Genomic DNA, 18,629 nt, shown 5'->3' with positions numbered 1-18,629 from the left:
TGCCATCCGTCAGCCTGAGAGGGAGTTGGCCAGGCAATTCCAGCTCCATCAGGACTAGCCTGAAAGAAGGAAGAGCCCTCCCTCCAATTCATCTGCCTTGGTCCAGGCCTTAGAGGGAGAGAAGAACCACTGGACCTCATCCTCTTTTCCTCCATCATTCCCTTCTCCTTTTGTTTCATGTCTTTTAGATTGTAAGCCTGAGGGCAGGGAACTGTCTGATTAAAAATAATATTGTAAGCCGCCTTGAGAGCCATTAGGGCTGAAGGGTGGGATATAAATACCTAAATAAATAAATAAATTCTCAAACCTTCTGGAAATAGCCACTGAACATCAGGGCAAGTCACTGCCTGCCCACTTCGTCTAGGAAAAAGTCTACAAAAGGACTTTCTTTCTCTCTATCTACATGGGATCTGAAATTCTGTAACAGGAATCAATGTGATGTGAAGAATTATGATCGAAAAGGGAAATTAGTAACATTCCCCTTGACAACTGAAGATATTTTTTTTTCTATTCCAGCCTTTATGTGTATGTTAGTATGTATCCATAAGAAGCATTCAGATTAAAGAAATCTAATCAAACCAAAATTGGATGACCAATTTACAAGGAATTATGACATGGTATGGCTTTATGCTGCAAAAGAGATTTCTGATGAACCTATTATATTCAGGCAGTAATAATAACCAGTTTGTGAATGACATAGACTACCATGAAGAAGGAAAATGACATAGTCCAGATTTTAACTTGCTTCTAGTAATAATGGATATGATGAAATAAATGTTATAAACAGATGCTAGAACTTACCATATTAAAATCTAAAAGATGCTCTTCAGTATGCGGCGTTTCTTTTGTATCTGTGAATTTTCCAACACCACTGTCCCTCTTGACGTTCGCACAGCATTCTTTAAGAGTTGTTTCAGAAAATTGGAGGATAGAGGGAGACAAGGATACCATTATGTAAGTTCTTAAAATTCAAAGAAAAATTAAAAAGCAGAAGATATTTAATGGACACTACATAAAAATCCAGAGTTTAGGACAGTTCTTTTCAAAAGACAAGCAGAAGTATAAAACAAGCTAATAAAGGGAATAGGTCTCTGTAGCCAGTTCTATTAGTCACCAATGTCTAAAAAGAATTATGATTTAGAAACACCATTTCTTAGTTATTATAGGTCTCAATATATTGTTTTTACTTCTCCATGATGGAAAATCCATCCTGTAATCCTACTCGGTCAGTGCTTATGTTCCCTCTTCCATTTACTTATAGACAGGAAATACGAATGGCAAAGATGCCATAACACTAGAAAAAGAATTTAGTTCACAGCTCTTTCCACATAAAATACACATATGTGCAAGCTGGAAGAGCCTGCAGGGTCTTTTCATCAGAGTCTTCAAGAGGACAGCAACTGAAGGCCAAAGCTCAGGAGAGTTCATTTCCCATCCCTAATATTGTTATTACCACACAAAGCCAATCCTTTGGACATTCTGCTTCTAACAATAGTTGTATTTTCACAGTGACTGGCAGGCATGAAACTAGAGCCTTATTCAGATCATTTCCCATTTCATTCATGCCAGACAAGGTATTTCATTCTACATTCAGTTATCACATCTTGCAACATTCATCTGCCATATCCCATGGTTTGGAATTACGCTGGCCTGTGAGCCCAATTTATTCCATGGAAGCTCCTAGGTTACCTGAACAGCTCCAGACACTCATGCTACCCCTCCCTGCAACTCTGATCAACTGGGTGTGAAAATGACAACCTAAAACAGTTCCTTTTAGCTGGAGTTTGTAGGAACTTGCTGAGAGTACTGTGCCTACTCTGCCCCCAACCAAGGAAGAGAGAAAACAAGCAAATCCAGTTTATAGTTGAAAGGCTGAGTAGGGATGATGTCAGGGCACAAACATATTTCTGATGTCACACTCCTTGCTTTCATGTGGCCAGCAGGGAGATGCAGCAGAGAAATCCAAGATCCTACCCAGAGGGTTTTCCACTCTTGGTTTACAGATGGGTATTCACTTCCCCTATCATGGCAGCAGCAGTGCTTGGCTTGACACACTAGCAGGAACTGAGGAAGAAAAGAGAGATGACACTAAGCTGCCAGGACCACCTCTCTTACTCCTGCTGGTGCTACAACTGATGCCATGAGCAGGTTGCAGATTATTAATCCTGGTTGTAATGGACAATCCTTACATGAGCTGTCCTGTGATTCCTCATCTTCTAATCAGTTGTAGAGTTCTGACAACACCACCGAATGGGAACTGCTACATTTTTGTTCCTGCAGAATTTCTGCATGGCAAACAGTTACATGGCAGACAGAAGCATAACAAGTTCACTTTACCAAACCTGTGTGGAGTACTGTTCCTCCTGTTGTTCCTCTGCCTGTTACAAAACTTTCAAAAACACAGAAATTCTACAGGAACAAAATGGTGGCAACTGATATACAAACAGTTGGCTTCTCACTGGAGGCTGGTGAATCTGTAGACCTATCTTGAGACCTGCACGGTATGGCATGTGAGGTACTTTCATGCTTCTGTGCATGCTTGCTAGCAGCTTCATTACCTGTAGATAGAGGAGAGAAAAGAAGATAAATACAGGGAGGAGATGTCCAAGGTCTACTGCAGATGCAAATATTAGATGTACAAGTACTGATGAGAAAGGACACCTTACTCAGGAACTTTCTCATTCCACGTATCTCAGCCAATCTCCCCACTCACATATTAGCCCTCCTAAATTACACATCTGGAAAGAAAAGCCTGCTCCAGATATAATACTCACTCATCAAATGCTGGGAGTTGCACTGGAATTCTCTTTCCAGTTTCGGTTCTCCTGTAGTATCTCCAGGCTCTGATTCTGCAAGGAAAAGGATACATAACAAGACTTCGTGGCACTAACAAGGGGTGGAGTGAATTGTTTGGTTTTCAGTAAAAGAAGTTTATACTTCCCATTATCTTTCCCAGCATATGGTACAAGCTCTTTGAGCTTTGGGCCCAATCCTTGCAAAAAGGAAGACAGACTCCTTTGTACATACACCATGCTTACCTTGCATCCTGCTCATGGAAGACACTGTTTTATAATCTACTGAGGCAGTATAAGGTTTTTTTTTTAATTCCAGAGGTGCAGGGGGAAAGATCCTTTGGCCATGGGTATATCTGATTAGCACATCTTGAGTGCTCCGGAGAGACTGATGTAAAACACTTAGGTCATCATCTGATATATGGTTGTCCCATCCTCCCACCTGTGAAGTCCCCTCCCCAATTACCTATGCAGTATGCCTTGTCTTTTAATCCCCAGTTGCAGCAATGGCGCTGAGGCTCCTGGTGCATGTGTGTGTCTGGAGTCCAGAGGCAGAGTACCTGTAAAGGGTCTAAAAGCACAACAGTTATCTATCTACCCTTGTTGTAACTGCTGCTTGCACTGGCTGGCTGTTGTCACCTTTTCAACAGGTCTGCCAAATGTTCAGTGTTACAGGTATAAGGAGTAATAGAACAGGTGTTCATTTATGCCCCCCTTTTACATTCTCAATACTGGCCATTTCTTCCCCTTATCCTGATGGTGCTATGATGGCACTTAATAGTGGTGCAATAACTGTACAATAGTCTTTCCATGTGAAGGTGCAAGGGCTTCCGCAGATGGCAAGCCCTCATTTTCTGAATGGACATGCACCTGTTGAGAAGAAGGGGACTTAAGGTCCTTAGTGAAGTCAAAGGCTTTTATGGCTGGCATCCATAGTTTTTTGTGGGTTTTTCAGGCTTCCAAGATGCCAGCCACAGATGCTGGCGAAATGTCAGGAAGAAACTCTTCTAGAACATGGCCACATAGCCTGAAAAACCCACAAAAAAAATGAAGGTCTTGAGTTTTTTACTATCCGGAACGGATCCCCTGCTGATAGCAAGAGCACACTGTACTTACCCCAAACCCAATCCCTATCTGCAAACCTCAAGAACTCCCATTATCTCACTCTTGTTTCTCAGTAGCCCTACTTTGGTTCTATTTGAGTTAACAGTCACCACCTCAGCTTACTATTAGAGGGGGTGGTGATTACACAAATTATAAATTTATAGCCAAAATCAGATATGGATGATTATAAGTCAAATAATAGCATACCATACTATTTATGTAACCAGCTGGTATACATGTATTACCCTGCAAAATATGGAGGATTTAACCACGTTACTACACTGATCAGAAAGAACAGAAAAAAGATGAGATATAACTACAATTTTCAAGGATAATCATAATCTGCATTCAACATATATTTATATTCTATTACAAAGAAGTTAAACGTGTTGTTACCTTCATAATGAGATGCAGGAAAGAGTGGTGTATAAAGAGCTTTCTCCCACCAGCACTGCTTTGCTTGATTGTAGCTTATTTTCTGGAGGTCATTATTCAATACTGGAAACTGTTTTGAGAATAGCTGTATTTTAGTTTAAAAGATACCACCACAGTACATAAACTTATGGTTATAGAACAAGCTGCAGCCAAATGACTTTTGATGCAATAGAAAAGTTACTAAGCTATTCCAATGAGTGGCTATCTCTCTCTCTCTCTCTCTCCATCCATCCATCCATCCATCCATCCATCCATCCAATAGGCAAGTAAGGCTGAGAGATTATGGCTGGCCAAGAGCCACTAAGTGAACTTTGTAAGTGGGATATAGACTAACAGATTTCTCATCTCCCAAGTACATTTTTTGCCTGTTTCACCACACCATTGAAGGTCCTTCTTCTGGCATGGCAGTGCATGACCCTGACCTAACCAGCATTATAGCACTTTTGCCCATCTTGACACAGAGATATTTTAGGATTGTGCCACCTTTCATCCTTTATCATGTTCTCCTCCCTGGGCAACCTTTGCAAAGGGTGTGAAATTAACTAGAAGAGACTCAAGAAACAGCATCTCAAGATATTAGGACACGGTGGGGTAGATTAAATCAGAAGAAGGTACTTGCCAGTTAAGCACAGAGAAGAAGAACTGATTCCCAGTCTCATAAAGTTTATTTGAGGAGGGTGAGGGTGGGAAAATCACATATGAAGCTGCTTTACCATTTTCTGTTCTGCAAATTTGTTACCTCATACTGATACAAAGGACCATTTCATTTCACACATTATCTTTTACCCTTCATAAACTTGGAATTCTCCAACACAAGTTGAAGAAGGCCCTTCCTTTACCTTGTAGAGTATAGTGCTAGAAGATTTTAAAATGGAACAGTTAACTTTTTTCTACTCTTTAAAAGTACATTTGTAAATACAGTGGGCCCTTGTTATCCACTGGGGTTTGGTTCCAGGACCCTCCATGAATAACAAAATCTGTGGATGCTCAAGTCCCATTAAATACAATGGCATATCAAAATGGTGTCCCCTATATAAAATGGGAAAATCAAGATTTGATACTTGGAATTTATACTTTTGGGGGGATATTTTCAAACCGTGGATGCTTGAATCCGTGTATTAAAAAATCCGTAGATAAGGAGGGCCAACTGTATTCCATTAAGCCTATATTATCCAGACATTTATTTGGGATTACTTAACTCAGAACATTCTAACAACACTTACACACATTGGTGTGTGTACTCTTGCATTTATCCAGGTTTTTCAAAAAGTGAAGGGGGAAGGTACAGCAACGAAAGGTAAGAATTAATCCACACCATGTTCTAGTATATTTTCTATTAGCATTTCACTGATTACCACTGGGTTTCAATAAATGAAAATTCTCTTAATCATGACATTATACTCTTAACATTAACTTGGATTTCTGCCCAACATGACTTGTAAGAACATCACAAGTTGATTAAATTACATTTCATCTTAGTGAGCCACTTTGTATCGCTGAATGACAAATAAAAAAGTGCTTATACAATATGCCTCCCTTAACAGCATACCTCTTTTAGCTGTGCTGAAGGAACAGGATTATCTTCATATGAATTATCTTTACAACTGCAAGACTTGTCTTCCTCTTCTTGTGGTTCCACAACATTGCAACTAGTTTCAGAATTTTCTACAGCCATCACATCTTGCAGGTCTTTCATACTGCAGTGTGAACAAGAATTCTCATTTTCTAATGACAATATTCCAGATGATTCTTCCTGGGAATCCAGAGATGTCTGTGCACTCTTTTCCATTCCACATTTTTTTAATCTAGGAAGGAACTTTCCAGACTCTAGTTCTGATTTGCCATAATAATGACCATCTTTTTCTGCATCTTCTTCCAGTGGCTTGAGATCTGCTTGTGGATCATCAAACACTTCAGCTTGAGAAGGGGCAGGAATACTCCCTTCATCTTTTTCTGATTCAAAGTCAGACTCGCTTCCACCACATGGAGAAAGTTCAGATGCAGAAATGGGGCGAAAGTGAGTCCTGGGAGAAATCCGTATGGCTCTGTACTGTGTCCTCCCAGCGCCACATATTCTAGGACGAAAAACTTCTCTGTCAGAATCAGAGCAAAGGATAGATTTGGGTTTAAAGCAAGGGCTGAAGGATGTAATTCCTTCGGGTTCAAATGTACATTCTACATGAAGAACTTGTGAAAATGGATTATTCAAGTCAAAGGAAGAGAATGAATATTCAAGAGCAGACTCTTCACCTTGAAAATTACCACAAGCTTCTAACAAGTCTTCATGGAAGATAAATGAAAAGCCCCGATTTAATCCATGATCACTACACTTCAACTGCTCACTCTGCTCAAATGATACGAAGGGTCTCCATAACTGTCTGTGACCAGGGGCAATGCTGTTTCCTGGTGTCATGAAGACATCTGTACCAGCTATTGTAACTACATCAGAAGCTGCACACTGTAATAAGTTTCCTTTGGGGTGACTGGGTGGCACCACTGCCCATTCTCCATCACTGTTAAATGTTTTGAGCTCCCCATACACTCCCCCAAGAATAAAAGAATTTTCATTATCTTGGTTAATATTCCATGGTTTGGAAGGTGTAGTATAATCTCCGCAATCCACTTTCGATAAATTGTTTGATGCAAAAGCTCTTTTCTCCAAATTCTCTCTCTGACCTTCCCAAAGATGATATTCTGATCTTTGCACTGCTTTCTTAGGATCCTGAAGAATTTCTAATTTTGCTTCATTTAAGCAGCAGCAGTAATGATTTACATCAGCTGAAAACAGCTCCTCTTCTATTCCATCTATTTCTACAATTGCTGTAGAATTCCCATCTGTCATATTTGTCCAGATGTCTTTAATAACCCCTGAGCCATAGTCATCTTCATGTGGACTGCTGTCACTACAGACCTGTGTTGTTTCATATTCTTTATCTTCAGCTTTTTGTTCCAGCTGAATACCACAGACAGATTCTAGTTTAGATTTCTTTGTAAAAATTAAGGTAGGCATCTCTCCTAAGGAACTAGTCTGTTCCTGGCAGGTTTCCTCCTGCAAAAAATCTATTTCTTCATCTATATAACTTGAAGATGCTCTGGGAACTACATAATTAATATCATCAGAGTTAAACTGGGGGGATTCTTCAAAGGGGATATTTAAAGTCTCATTGTCTGAACGTGTTTCTTCAGAATAAGACCATGGACTACAAGTTCTTGTTGACAGATTAGAACAGTGTTCATTTTCATCAAAGGCACTATTTTTGGTCCATATTAACAATCTAGACTGTGTTTTCCCAAACATACCAACATTGCTACTGGAATCTGTATTTTCATTTCCCAAGCTGAGTTTTTCAAAAGGAAATGGTAAGACAGAAGAATTACTGCATTGCACTTCAAACACTGAAAAAGAATTTAAACCAGACCCTTCATTAGTATCTGAAAACAGCTCTTGATTGCCTGCAAGCATGTGTGAATTAAGCATTGTGCTGTCTAAGGTAGGGGAAAATCTAATAGGAGAATCTCCCCCAAAGCTTTCCCCATCTGCATCACCAGAGCTAGAAGATGAACAGCACTCCCAAAATTGAGCTAAATTACTAAGATCTTGCAAAAACCACCCTTCAGCGCCAGAGGTGGCTGAATCTGCCCATATTGCACTTTCCCCTTGCAACTCCATTCCATCAAACACTATGCAACATTCTGCCTCAAAGTCTGCCCCCTCTTGACTTTTCTGCCGAATCATATTCAAAATCCGACTCTCTCCTTGCATCTTGCCTGAGGCACCAGAATCCAACATGGATTGGTCAATATCCACTTCATAGAAGTGTGTTAGTTCTGAAAGATGAACACCATCTGAGTGTATATCGTCCTCTGGTTGAGAACACATTGAGGTCCTAGTGAGGCCAATATCCTCATTTAGAACTGCAGGCATTTCCACAAAACGGCCATCGATGAAAGTACCTGCTGCGAGGTATGTTTTATTAATATTATTGTTGCTAATGCAAAGACCTTGCACAGATTCACTTAATTCTTCTACAGCCTCTGATGTTGTGTCACATGCTTCTTGCCTGTTGCGGTATGTTGTCTCAAGCTTACTTTTTCTACTCAGGGGAACAAAATATTCTGTAATTGGCTCAGTATACCATAAAGGCTCTTCCTTATATTCCTTTTCATTTCTGCTATCATAATATAACTCTTTTCTCTCATAGTTGCCTGCTTCTTTTCTTCTTATTTCTTTTAATGGCCGTTTGCCCCTTTTACACAATTGTTTGATGGATCCATTACTGCTGCTGCTGCTACCATAAATTTTTCTTTCAGCATTCTCACCAGATTTTGCTAAATGCCTGCTTTGTCCATTTCGTCCTTTTTTGCTACGCATCTCCCTTGTTTTATGCCTTACTTTCACACATTTTGTAGCTGCTTTTAATTCACTTTGATTACCACTAGAATTAGAACCTTCTTCACTGGAGCCAGAAGACCAAGATCGGGGACGAATCTTTCCCTCAAATTTGTGTCGGACTTGCTTTTTATATGAAGCAGGTTTCTCTTCAATACTGCTGTTCCCAAACTTGTTCTCTTTTTCATCTTTATCTTTCTTCTGTGTGGCTCTCTCACGTACAGTGGCAGGAACTCTGTTACTATTTCGTTCTTTGGATACTTCAGTTTCACTAATGCAGTCCTTTGGAGATGATGTATCTGTGCTAGTTGCTGGGACAGTAGAAGATGAGGAGGAACTGGAGTAAGAACAAATTTTGGATTTATTCCAAACAGTCATAATTTCTTGCAAGCAAACTGGTTTCTTGGAAAGAGGTGGAAATGCTTCATAATACCTGAGAAAAGGAGAACATTTGGTATTAAAGGATATAGTCATGAAAACAAGGGCAACATTTAACTATACATGCTTCTAAAAGAGAAATATTCTAATCTTCACTAGCCATTTACATTTTTGCTATAAACATCTATGAATGTCAATGGGCATATTATCTGAAAGCCAACCACTCTTCATACAAATCACTACTATTTTACTCAGCTTACTTCTGAAAAAGGAATTTGTGTCTCTGAAGCACGTGCCAATTCCAAATAACTCTTGCAATTAAATCTATATAGACAGAAGAATTAATTCTTTAAAGGGAGACATACATTTCCACTTGATCTTTCGATGCAGGAGATAAATCTACTTCAGGAGCCAAAGAGCCCTCGAACTTTTTGTGAATCTTCTCCCCTGCTGTAAAAACAATGTGGTTTTTGTTATTTTAAAACTATTGGAAAGGAAAGCATAATCAATATTAAATAATTATATTTAAAATAATGTAATCACACAATTTATTGGGTTGTTTTTGTAGTAATGATTTAAATACACACATAGTTTAGCATGACTAACTTATTCTGGATCCAACACACTGCTACCACTATTTTTTATTTTTATTGCAATGTTGAGATGTAAAATTTCTGGCTTTTTTACTCATTTGTCAGGGAGCAATACCATATCTGCACCCACTGGATGCAACATTTTTTATTTCCTGGAAACCTGCCATAGTCTGTAGTTCACGCTGCTGTAGACTTTCTGACTTAAAAGGTATACCTGCTACATAGGTTACAAAAATAATACATGAGGTATAAATATAGGAACACCTTGTCTCAAATATTTTATTCAACATTCTAAAAGCAAATATTCCATTATCCATTTTCCCCCAATTTTTCCAGAAAAATAAAGTTCCTGGGGAAAAAATTGCCATTTTTTTCCTCACGACTCTGCATTTCTAAGCAAGACAGTCATACTTTAAATCACTTCAATGCCAAGCAATTCTGGAATTAAATTTATACTTAGTCAAATCCAGATTTCACACCAGAATTGTTTCTGAAAGATACATACAGGTCACTAACCTGGATTAAAATAGACTTAACTTCTTAGTTTCTAGACAAACCTTTTTTCAAAATAATATCTGTCAGACTTTAGCAAACCTCTACTAGCCCCTTCCCTCCTGGCCTTTTGCCAGCAAGTAAAAACACTTTTATACAGGCAGGCATTTTTTATATAATGCATAGCAGGGCTGATTTTTGTGGTAGGTGGTTTTTTAGTTTAGTTTTAACTTCTGTATATTTTATGTGATTTTATACTGGATGTAGATGTTTTAATTGTTTTGAATTTTATTGAGATTTAAATGTTTTATCTGTGAGCCGCCTTGGGTCCCTCTGGGGAGAAGGCAACATATAAACAAACAAACACTAAGAATTCAAGTGCCTTACCACCAGTTAGACTCTTCCCATATGGATATACATTGTTTTTTGTAATGTGCTAAGGATTCTCAAGGTTACTTTGAAATACCCAGATTCTGCACACAATGACTCAACCTTCCATGGCTTGGAAATATTTTTTTAAAATTCCAAAACACAAACCTTGATTTTGCTATTTTATATAAGAGATATCATTTTATGACACTGTTGTATATAATGGGACTCTGGCATCCATGGACTTTGCTATCCATGGGGTGGGAGTCATGGAACCAAACATCAGTGGATACCAAGCACCTCACTGTGTGACACATTAACACAAAAATGTGTGGCTACAGTCCTGAAAGAATTCAGGCCTAGTTCTCACAAAGAGGCAATGAAATGGAATACAGTCCTCCCTCCTAATTTGCAAAATTTGAATGTGCAAGTCTGGTTATTCATGAGGCCTTTCCTGACCCTCCATGCCCAGAACATTTGATCCAAGCATCAGAGGGGTCAGGAGAGAGCTTGCACAGCCTCGTCTACCTCTCCTCTGATGCCCAGATCAGGCGATCTAGGCATGAGAGGGGTGGAAAAAGATCCCCGCGGGTCCTCTCTGGACCCCTTCCATGCCTGGATCACCCAATCCAAGTATGGCAGGGGGTCGGAGGGGACCCGAGGGGGTCTTTCACCACCCCTCCCATGCCTAGATCACCTGATCCAGGCATGGCAGGGGTCCAGAGGGGACCCGTACAGGCCCTCTCATGGGGGGAGGAGTTATTTGCAATTTTTCCATATTTGCAGGGGTCCTTTGCCCCTAACCCTCATGAACATGGAGGGATGACTGTACAGTTGGCCCTCCTTATCAACGGATTTTTAATACATGGATTCAAGCATCCACGGCTTGAAAATATTTTTTTTAAAGGTATACATTTCAAGTATCAAACCATGATTTTTCCATTTTATACAGGGGACACCATTTTGCTATGCTATTGCATTTAATGGTACTTGAACATACACAGATTTCGTTATTCGTGGGAAATCTTGGAACCAAACCCCAGCGGATAACACGGGTCCACTGTACAGGGGTACCCCGGGTTACGAATTTAATTCGTTCCGCCGCCGCTTTCGTAACCCGAAAGGCTTTCGCAAGCCGAAAACCCATAGGCGCTAATGGGGAAAAGCCGCGATTTGGTGCGAAAAAAGCGCCGAAAAGCACCAAAATTTCTTTCGTAACCCGAAATAACCTTCGTAACCCGGAACAGTTTTTTTCAATTGATTTTTTTCGTAACCCGGAAATTTCGTAAGGCGGCGCATTCGTATCCCGGGGTACCACTGTATATCATTCTAGACTCTGGGTAAAGCCACAAGTGAAAGTTCTGCATGTGAAAACAATTCCTCTGTAGAGAACACTAGATGTCAAGGAGAAAGCTCAGCTTCAACATACATGTTTGGTACAGCTTGGAAAAGTTACGTTTGGATTGGAACTCCTGGAATTCCCCAGCCAGCATATACAGCTGTAGTCCAAAAGATAACTTGTCAAGCTCTGGGAGTGGAGTGAGCAGGTGCAAGAATTATATCACATAAACTCCAGCTGCCAATCTGAAATGGTACAATCCTCATACAGGTTTACTTCATATTTTGTAAGGATGAAGTCTTATTCATAGAATCATAGAATAATAGAGTTGGAAGAGACCGCAAGGGCCATCCAGTCCAACCCCCTGCCATGCAGGAAATCTAAATCAAAGCATCCCCAACAGATGGCCATCCAGCCTCTGTTTAAAGACCTCCAAGGAGGGAGATTCCACTACACTCCAAGGGAGTGTGTTCCACTGTCGGACAGCCCTTACTGTCAGGAAGTTCCTCCTAATGTTGAGGTGGAATCTCTTTTCCTGGAGCTTGCATCCATTGTTCCGGGTCCTACTCTGGAGTAGCAGAAAACAAGTTTGCTCCCTCCTCAATATGACATCCCTTCAAGTATTTAAACAGGGCTATCATATCAATTCTTGACCTTCTTTTCTCCAGGCTAAACATCCCCAGCTCCCTAAGTCGGTCCTCACAGGACATGGTTTCCAGACCCTTCACCATTTTAGTTGCCCTCCTTTGGACACACTCCAGTTTCTCAATGTCCTTTTTAAATTGTGGTGCCCAGAACTGGACACAATACTCCAGATGGGCCTGACCAAAGCAGAACAGAGTAGTACTATTACTTCCCTTGAGCTAGACACTATACTTCTATTGATGCAGCCTAAAATTGCATTGGTTTTGTTAGCTGCCACACTGCACTGTTGACTCATGTTTAACTTGTGGTCTACTTGGACTCCCAGATCCCTTTCACACGTAGTTTCATTCAGCCAGATGTCCCCCATCCTATATATGTGCATTTCATTTTTCCGCCTTAAGTGCAGTACCTTACATTTCTCCATGTTGAATTTCATTTTGTTAGCTTTGGCCAGCTTTCTAGTCTATTCAGGTCATTTTGAATTTTGGTCCTGTCCTCTGGGGTATTAGCTACTCCCCCTAATTTGGTGTCATCTGCATAAGTATGCCCCCAATTCTGTCATCCAAGTCATTGATAAAGATGTTGAATTGCACTGGGCCCAGGACAGAGCACTGTGGGACCCCACTGGTCACTTCTCTCCAGGATGAAAAGGAGCCATTGCTGAGCACCCTTTGGGTTTGCCAAGTCAACCGATTACAAATTACAACTTTCTACCATCAATAAAACTAGCATATGGTGTCATCTTAATATGCTCCAAACACACATGATCTTGTAAACTCATTATTTAAAAGGACATTCTCACCTTGTTCACTTTGGAGGTCTTTCAACCTGCAGCAGAGCTCCTCCACTAGAGTTTCAATCCCAGAGCTCTATAGAAGAACAAAACCTAATTACACCTTAGCACTGATTTATGTGTTTTAAGTGTTCAAAGAGATTCAAATGTCTCTCAGAAATTCTTATAACAGCTGTCTAAGAAGTGCCAAAATTATCCAATGCACTAACAGTTGTTTCATTCTAGTGGACAAAAATTTGTGATTGCAGTATGACTACAGACTTTCCTCCCATACAATGCTTCCAGAAAATTTTTGGAATATGTGTATTATTTTCAATACAAATAAGAAAATACAATGCAGCAATTCCATCCAATGTACAGAGCTATTTCAGTGCATCAAGCATCCAAAAAAGGAAACAAATTGAAGAATGATTCATGTAAGCCAAATATTACTTCAAGATAATACATCTTTGCACAGATTACTTTGTGTACTCGGAGGTGAACAGATTTGTTTGTTAGTGCAGACATAATCAATAAAATGAAAGCACATTTCAAAATGTAACTATGATTTTGAGTAGATTTTTGTTTGTTTGTTGGAAGGATATATTCCCCAGCCAAAAGATACTGAAGGAGCTACAAAAATGTCAACTCAAAATTTGCTTGAATTCTATTCCAATTTAACCAAAAACAGCCACTGTTCTTTCAACCCCCTTCCCCACTTTAATTCTAATATAAAAAAAATATTTCTGATTTAAAACGACAGATGCACAAGAAAAGCACAATAAAAAGTAACAGTGAGCTTTATTTCACCCAATCCTTACCCTCCTTTATCCCCTAATTATTTTCTTTCATATTTTCAGTGAATTTGAAGTATTCCAGCCAATGCCTAGCTCAAATCTGATCTTTGGCACAATCCCCTAGTTCTCATCTCTTACTATAAATAAATCATTCATTAAATCTAAGCATGTACAACCAAATCAACTGTTACAATACACCAAGACAGATCTACTGTATATACAGTGCACCCGTGTCATACATGGGCGTGCTATACGCAGCTTCCAGCATACGGTGGGAGCTGCACTGGAAAGGCTTCTCTCGCGTCCCAGAAGAAAAAATGGTGTGTGCGCCTAGTGCACACCACAGGAATGAACCCCATTGTTTCTAACAGATCCCCCACATAAGGGAGGGCCAACTGTACTCATGTATATGTCTAACAATTTTAGTAAAAAAATTGGCCCCGGAAACCTAAATCAACTTATTTACGGGTCACTGTAAGTTCTGTACTTACTTCTTATTTTAAAAGGAACTATCTCTTGGTGAAAGGAAAGAATATAATCTGTTCTGAAAGCACTGACCATCCTCTACTCTCTCATTCATCCAGCTTTTAGTGTGAGCACAGTCATTACTTGCAGCAGCTTGGGGGGGGGGCGGGGGGACAATCTTCCCTTTCTCCCAAAGGGCTCTTTGGAGCCCTTTGAGGGAAAGGCAAGAAGAGAAAGCAAAGCACGGCAGGGAGAAGTTGGCCCGCGACCCCTTCTCCTGTCTGAGGAGGTTTGCCAGACCTGAGGCGTCCTCCCAGATGGAGGAAGAGGAGTAGGTCCGTGAGCCCTTCTTTCTGAGAAGGTTTACCAGACTTGAGGTGTCCCTGGAAAGACGCCTCAGGACCAGCAAAGCTCCCCGGAGAGGAGGAGGAGTCTGCCCGCCCTCTCCTTCCTGGGCCTTTCTTCACCCCAAAAGGAATCTCAGGAGTCCTTTCAGGGTGAAGAAAGGCAAACCAGAAGGAAAAGGCCTTGGCATGGGCCCAGTCCTCTTTGTCCCAGACCTTTCCTCTCCCTCAACTGGCTCCCTAAAGCCCTTTAGGGGAGAGAAAAGTGAGGTAGAGACTAAGAGACCTGGGCACGCGCCCGGTCCTCCTCTTCCTGGACCTCCCCCTTTCCCCAAAGGGGGCTTAGGAGGCCTTGGGGGGGGGGGGCAGGGCGGCAGGGAAAGAGAGGCCTGGGCACCCACCCAGTCCTCCTCTTACTGGACCTCACCTTTCCCCCAAAGGGTTCTTTGGAGCCCTTTAAGGGAAAAGGAAAAGAGGCAGGGAAGGAGAGGACTCGGTGGTTGCAGAGGACAGCCCCAGGCCTCTCCTCAGCGGCTTCATTTTCCTCAAGCCGAAGGGAGTCTGTGGAAAACAAAACCACTGAGAAGAGGCCTGACCCAAGCACGGAAGGTAAGTAGGGAACGAGGGAGGGAAGGGAGGAAGGAAGGAAGGAAAGAAGAAGGAGGGAGGGAGGAGGGGAGGCAAGGCGAAGGACTTTTATCACCAATCCGACATCCCATGCTTCTTCTCATGCAGAAGCATGGGACATTGGATAATCCAGAATGTCAGCTAACTGAAGGTCGGTTAACCGAGACTCTACTGTATTTTCTGTTAATAGTATGGTGTCATCTGCATATCTTAGACTGATGATAGTCTTTTCTCCTATCTTCACTCCTTCCTCTGAGTCAAACCTGCTCTGCATATGACATTTTTTGCATACAAGATGAACAAACAGGGTGATAGTATGCAGCCTAGCCTGACCCCGTTTCTGATCAGGAACCATTCTATTTCTCTATATTCTGTTTAACAGTAGCTTCTATTTGAGTACAGGTTATGCATCAGGACAATCAAATGTAGTGGCACACCCAATTCTTTAAAGGCAATCCATAGCTTTTCATAATCTATGCAATCAAAGGCTTTGCTATACTCTATAAAACACATGCTGATTTTCTTTTGGAATTTCCCTGTGTGCTCAAGCATGACTGTAGTTATTGCAGTCTTTTGTGTCTCCTTTTTTGGGAATTGGAATGTTTTCCAATCTGTGGGTCATGGTTTTGTTTTCCATATTTGTTGGCTGTTTTTAGTTAGAACTAAAGTCGGTTCTGTCTCTGTAGACTACAGCAGTTCTCTTGGTATGTCTTCCATTTCTGTTGATTTATTCTTTCCAATTGCTCTGAATGTCATTTTTACTTCACTTTCCAAAATTTAGGATTCATCTTCAAATGATTCTTCTTTCCATCTATCATTCATCCATTCATCTCTTTTACATATCTATTCTATGTATTATTACCCTCATCTTTTTTATTTTACCTTGGTCATATATTATGTTCCTCTGCTGATTATAGAGCACCTACATCTTCGCTCTTTATCCTTGTGCACTAATCACTGAACAGTTGTATTCATGGTTCCGCTTCTATTTCTCTCTCCCTTTTCTTTTGCTTCTTGTCTATCCTTTACTACTTTCCTTATTTCCTTATTCATCCATTCTTCTCTTTCATTTTGGCTACTGATAGCAATTTCTCAATTCTTCCTTGACTATAATAGTGCAAATAAGTTTTTAACATGATCTTTAAATTCTAATGGGATATTCTCCAGGTCATACTTCAACATGTCGGTTGGTTTAGTGTCCTTTAGCTTTATTCTAATTTTTTATATTAGTAGTTCATGGTCAGTGCCGCAGTTTGTGCCTGGTCTTGTTTTTGCTGCAGTTATGTAGTCTATCTGTTTTTTGTACTGGCCATCTAATGATGCCCATGTATACTGTCTCCTCTTCGACTCTATGAAGAACTTATTTCGATAAATAGATTGTTGGCCTCATGAAACTGATATCTGTTGCTCTCTTTCATTTCTTGATCCAAGGCCATTCTTTGATTCTTCCCTGCTTCCTACTTTTGCATTCCAAATGCTTGTGTTTAGCAAGAAATTCTGTTTTGGTATCTTATCAATTTCTTCCCAGATTCCATCACAGAATCTTTCAATTTCTCCTTCCTCTGCCTCTGTGGCGCCAGTAGGTCCGCGGGGGAGGGCTTCACACGGCCCGACTCCCGCGCGGACCGAAAAAGAAGCTCCAAAATGGAGCTTCTTTTTCCGTTGCGTTTGCGACGTAGCGAGGCGCCAGGGGCGCGCTCGCTACGTCACAAGCGGCGCAATGCGTACGGACGCTCAGCGTCCGATACGCAAAGATGGCGCCGGCCATGTAGAAGTGCTGGCGTCATCTTGTACGGACGGAGTCCGTACTAGGCCCAGGGGCGTCTATAAGAGACGCCCCTTTTTTAAAATGGAACGTCCGGAGGACGTCCCAAATGGCGGTGCAGAAAGCACCATAGACTTGGATTGTGATAATGTCGACGAGTTTTCACTGAAGTTTTATTGACATAATTTAAACCAACTTTGCATTATATCCTTTGACTGATTTTACTACATCTCTCCTTGCCATTAATTCTATCCTATTTCTTCTAAATTTTTCATTTCCTGAGTAAGTAACGGTAATTATCTGACTCAAAATGTCCATTCCTATCCCATTTACCTTACTCACCCCAAGTATTGCAATGTTTATATGATCTATTTCTTATTTTCCTCTGTCTAACTTCCCCAATTCACACTTCTCACATCCATTGTTCCTGTCATATGTGTACTGCAGCTTTGGACATTCTTTTTGTTTTTTAGCACATGTACTGCTTCTATTTTGCTTGAATCCTATATTGTGTCCTTTTTGTAACTGCCCTGTGTTCTTCCTTTTCAGCACTCTGCAAATTGATGTACTGCTACATAATATTATTTGTTTGGAAACAATAGATACAGTGCACAACGACGTTTGCTTTTAAATATTGATTTTAAACTGTTTTAAATTGAAAACAATTTCCCATTTTTTTCTGAACAAACCTGAAAATCAACTTATTGTGAACACACTTAAAGCATGTAGATTTGCAATCACAGGTTTTCACTCCATGTTGTTGTTGTTGTGTGCCTTCAAATCCTTTCAATTTATGGCAATCCTAAAATGGTTGTATCAGAGGGCTTTCTGGGATTGAGGGTGTATATCTCACCCATGGTCACCCAGTGGGTTTCCATGGCCAAGTGGGGAACTGAACCCTAATCTCCAGAGTCATAGTCAAATGCTCAATCCACTACATCATGCTGGCCCATAATACAATACCAATAGTTGCAAAGCCCAAATAATGTTTAAAAAAGAAAATTCAATTTCCCTAGCAAATACAGTAGCACTTGTGAAATAAATGCATTGCTGTTTCATTTTCTACCTACGACAGAAAACTTAAAATAAGTATCCCTTAATGACTCAATGTCACTTTCTGGAAGAAAAAAAAATTACAAGGCAGGAAAATAAATGTCCATGTTGTTTACTCTGTAAACTCATAAATAGATATCATTTGATAACTGAACTCATTGATTTGGCATGGCTGAAAGTTATACTAAACAAGTACAATTCAAAGTTTGATCTTTTTGAAGTACAGAATGGCATCTCCAGGTGCTGATTTGCTAATTCCTACATTTAAT

General features: G+C 40.4%; 1 protein-coding gene across 1 annotated transcript in view; it reads right to left on the bottom strand.

Annotated features, from left to right (window-relative positions):
* Positions 1–18,629, bottom strand: part of KIAA0232 (KIAA0232 ortholog) — a 57,048-nt gene that overhangs the window by 3,282 nt on the left and 35,137 nt on the right. Inside the window, 8 exon segments of the mRNA XM_042464380.1 lie at positions 802–899; positions 2,460–2,558; positions 2,775–2,849; positions 3,259–3,363; positions 4,293–4,401; positions 5,881–9,154; positions 9,465–9,549; positions 13,340–13,406. Coding sequence (XP_042320314.1) covers positions 802–899; positions 2,460–2,558; positions 2,775–2,849; positions 3,259–3,363; positions 4,293–4,401; positions 5,881–9,154; positions 9,465–9,549; positions 13,340–13,406 — 3,912 coding nt within the window.

The sequence above is a fragment of the Sceloporus undulatus genome, chromosome 4 (assembly GCF_019175285.1).
Source record: "Sceloporus undulatus isolate JIND9_A2432 ecotype Alabama chromosome 4, SceUnd_v1.1, whole genome shotgun sequence".
In the NCBI taxonomy this organism is placed as follows: Eukaryota; Metazoa; Chordata; class Lepidosauria; order Squamata; family Phrynosomatidae; genus Sceloporus; species Sceloporus undulatus.
This window is presented reverse-complemented; position numbering and strand designations above follow the sequence as displayed.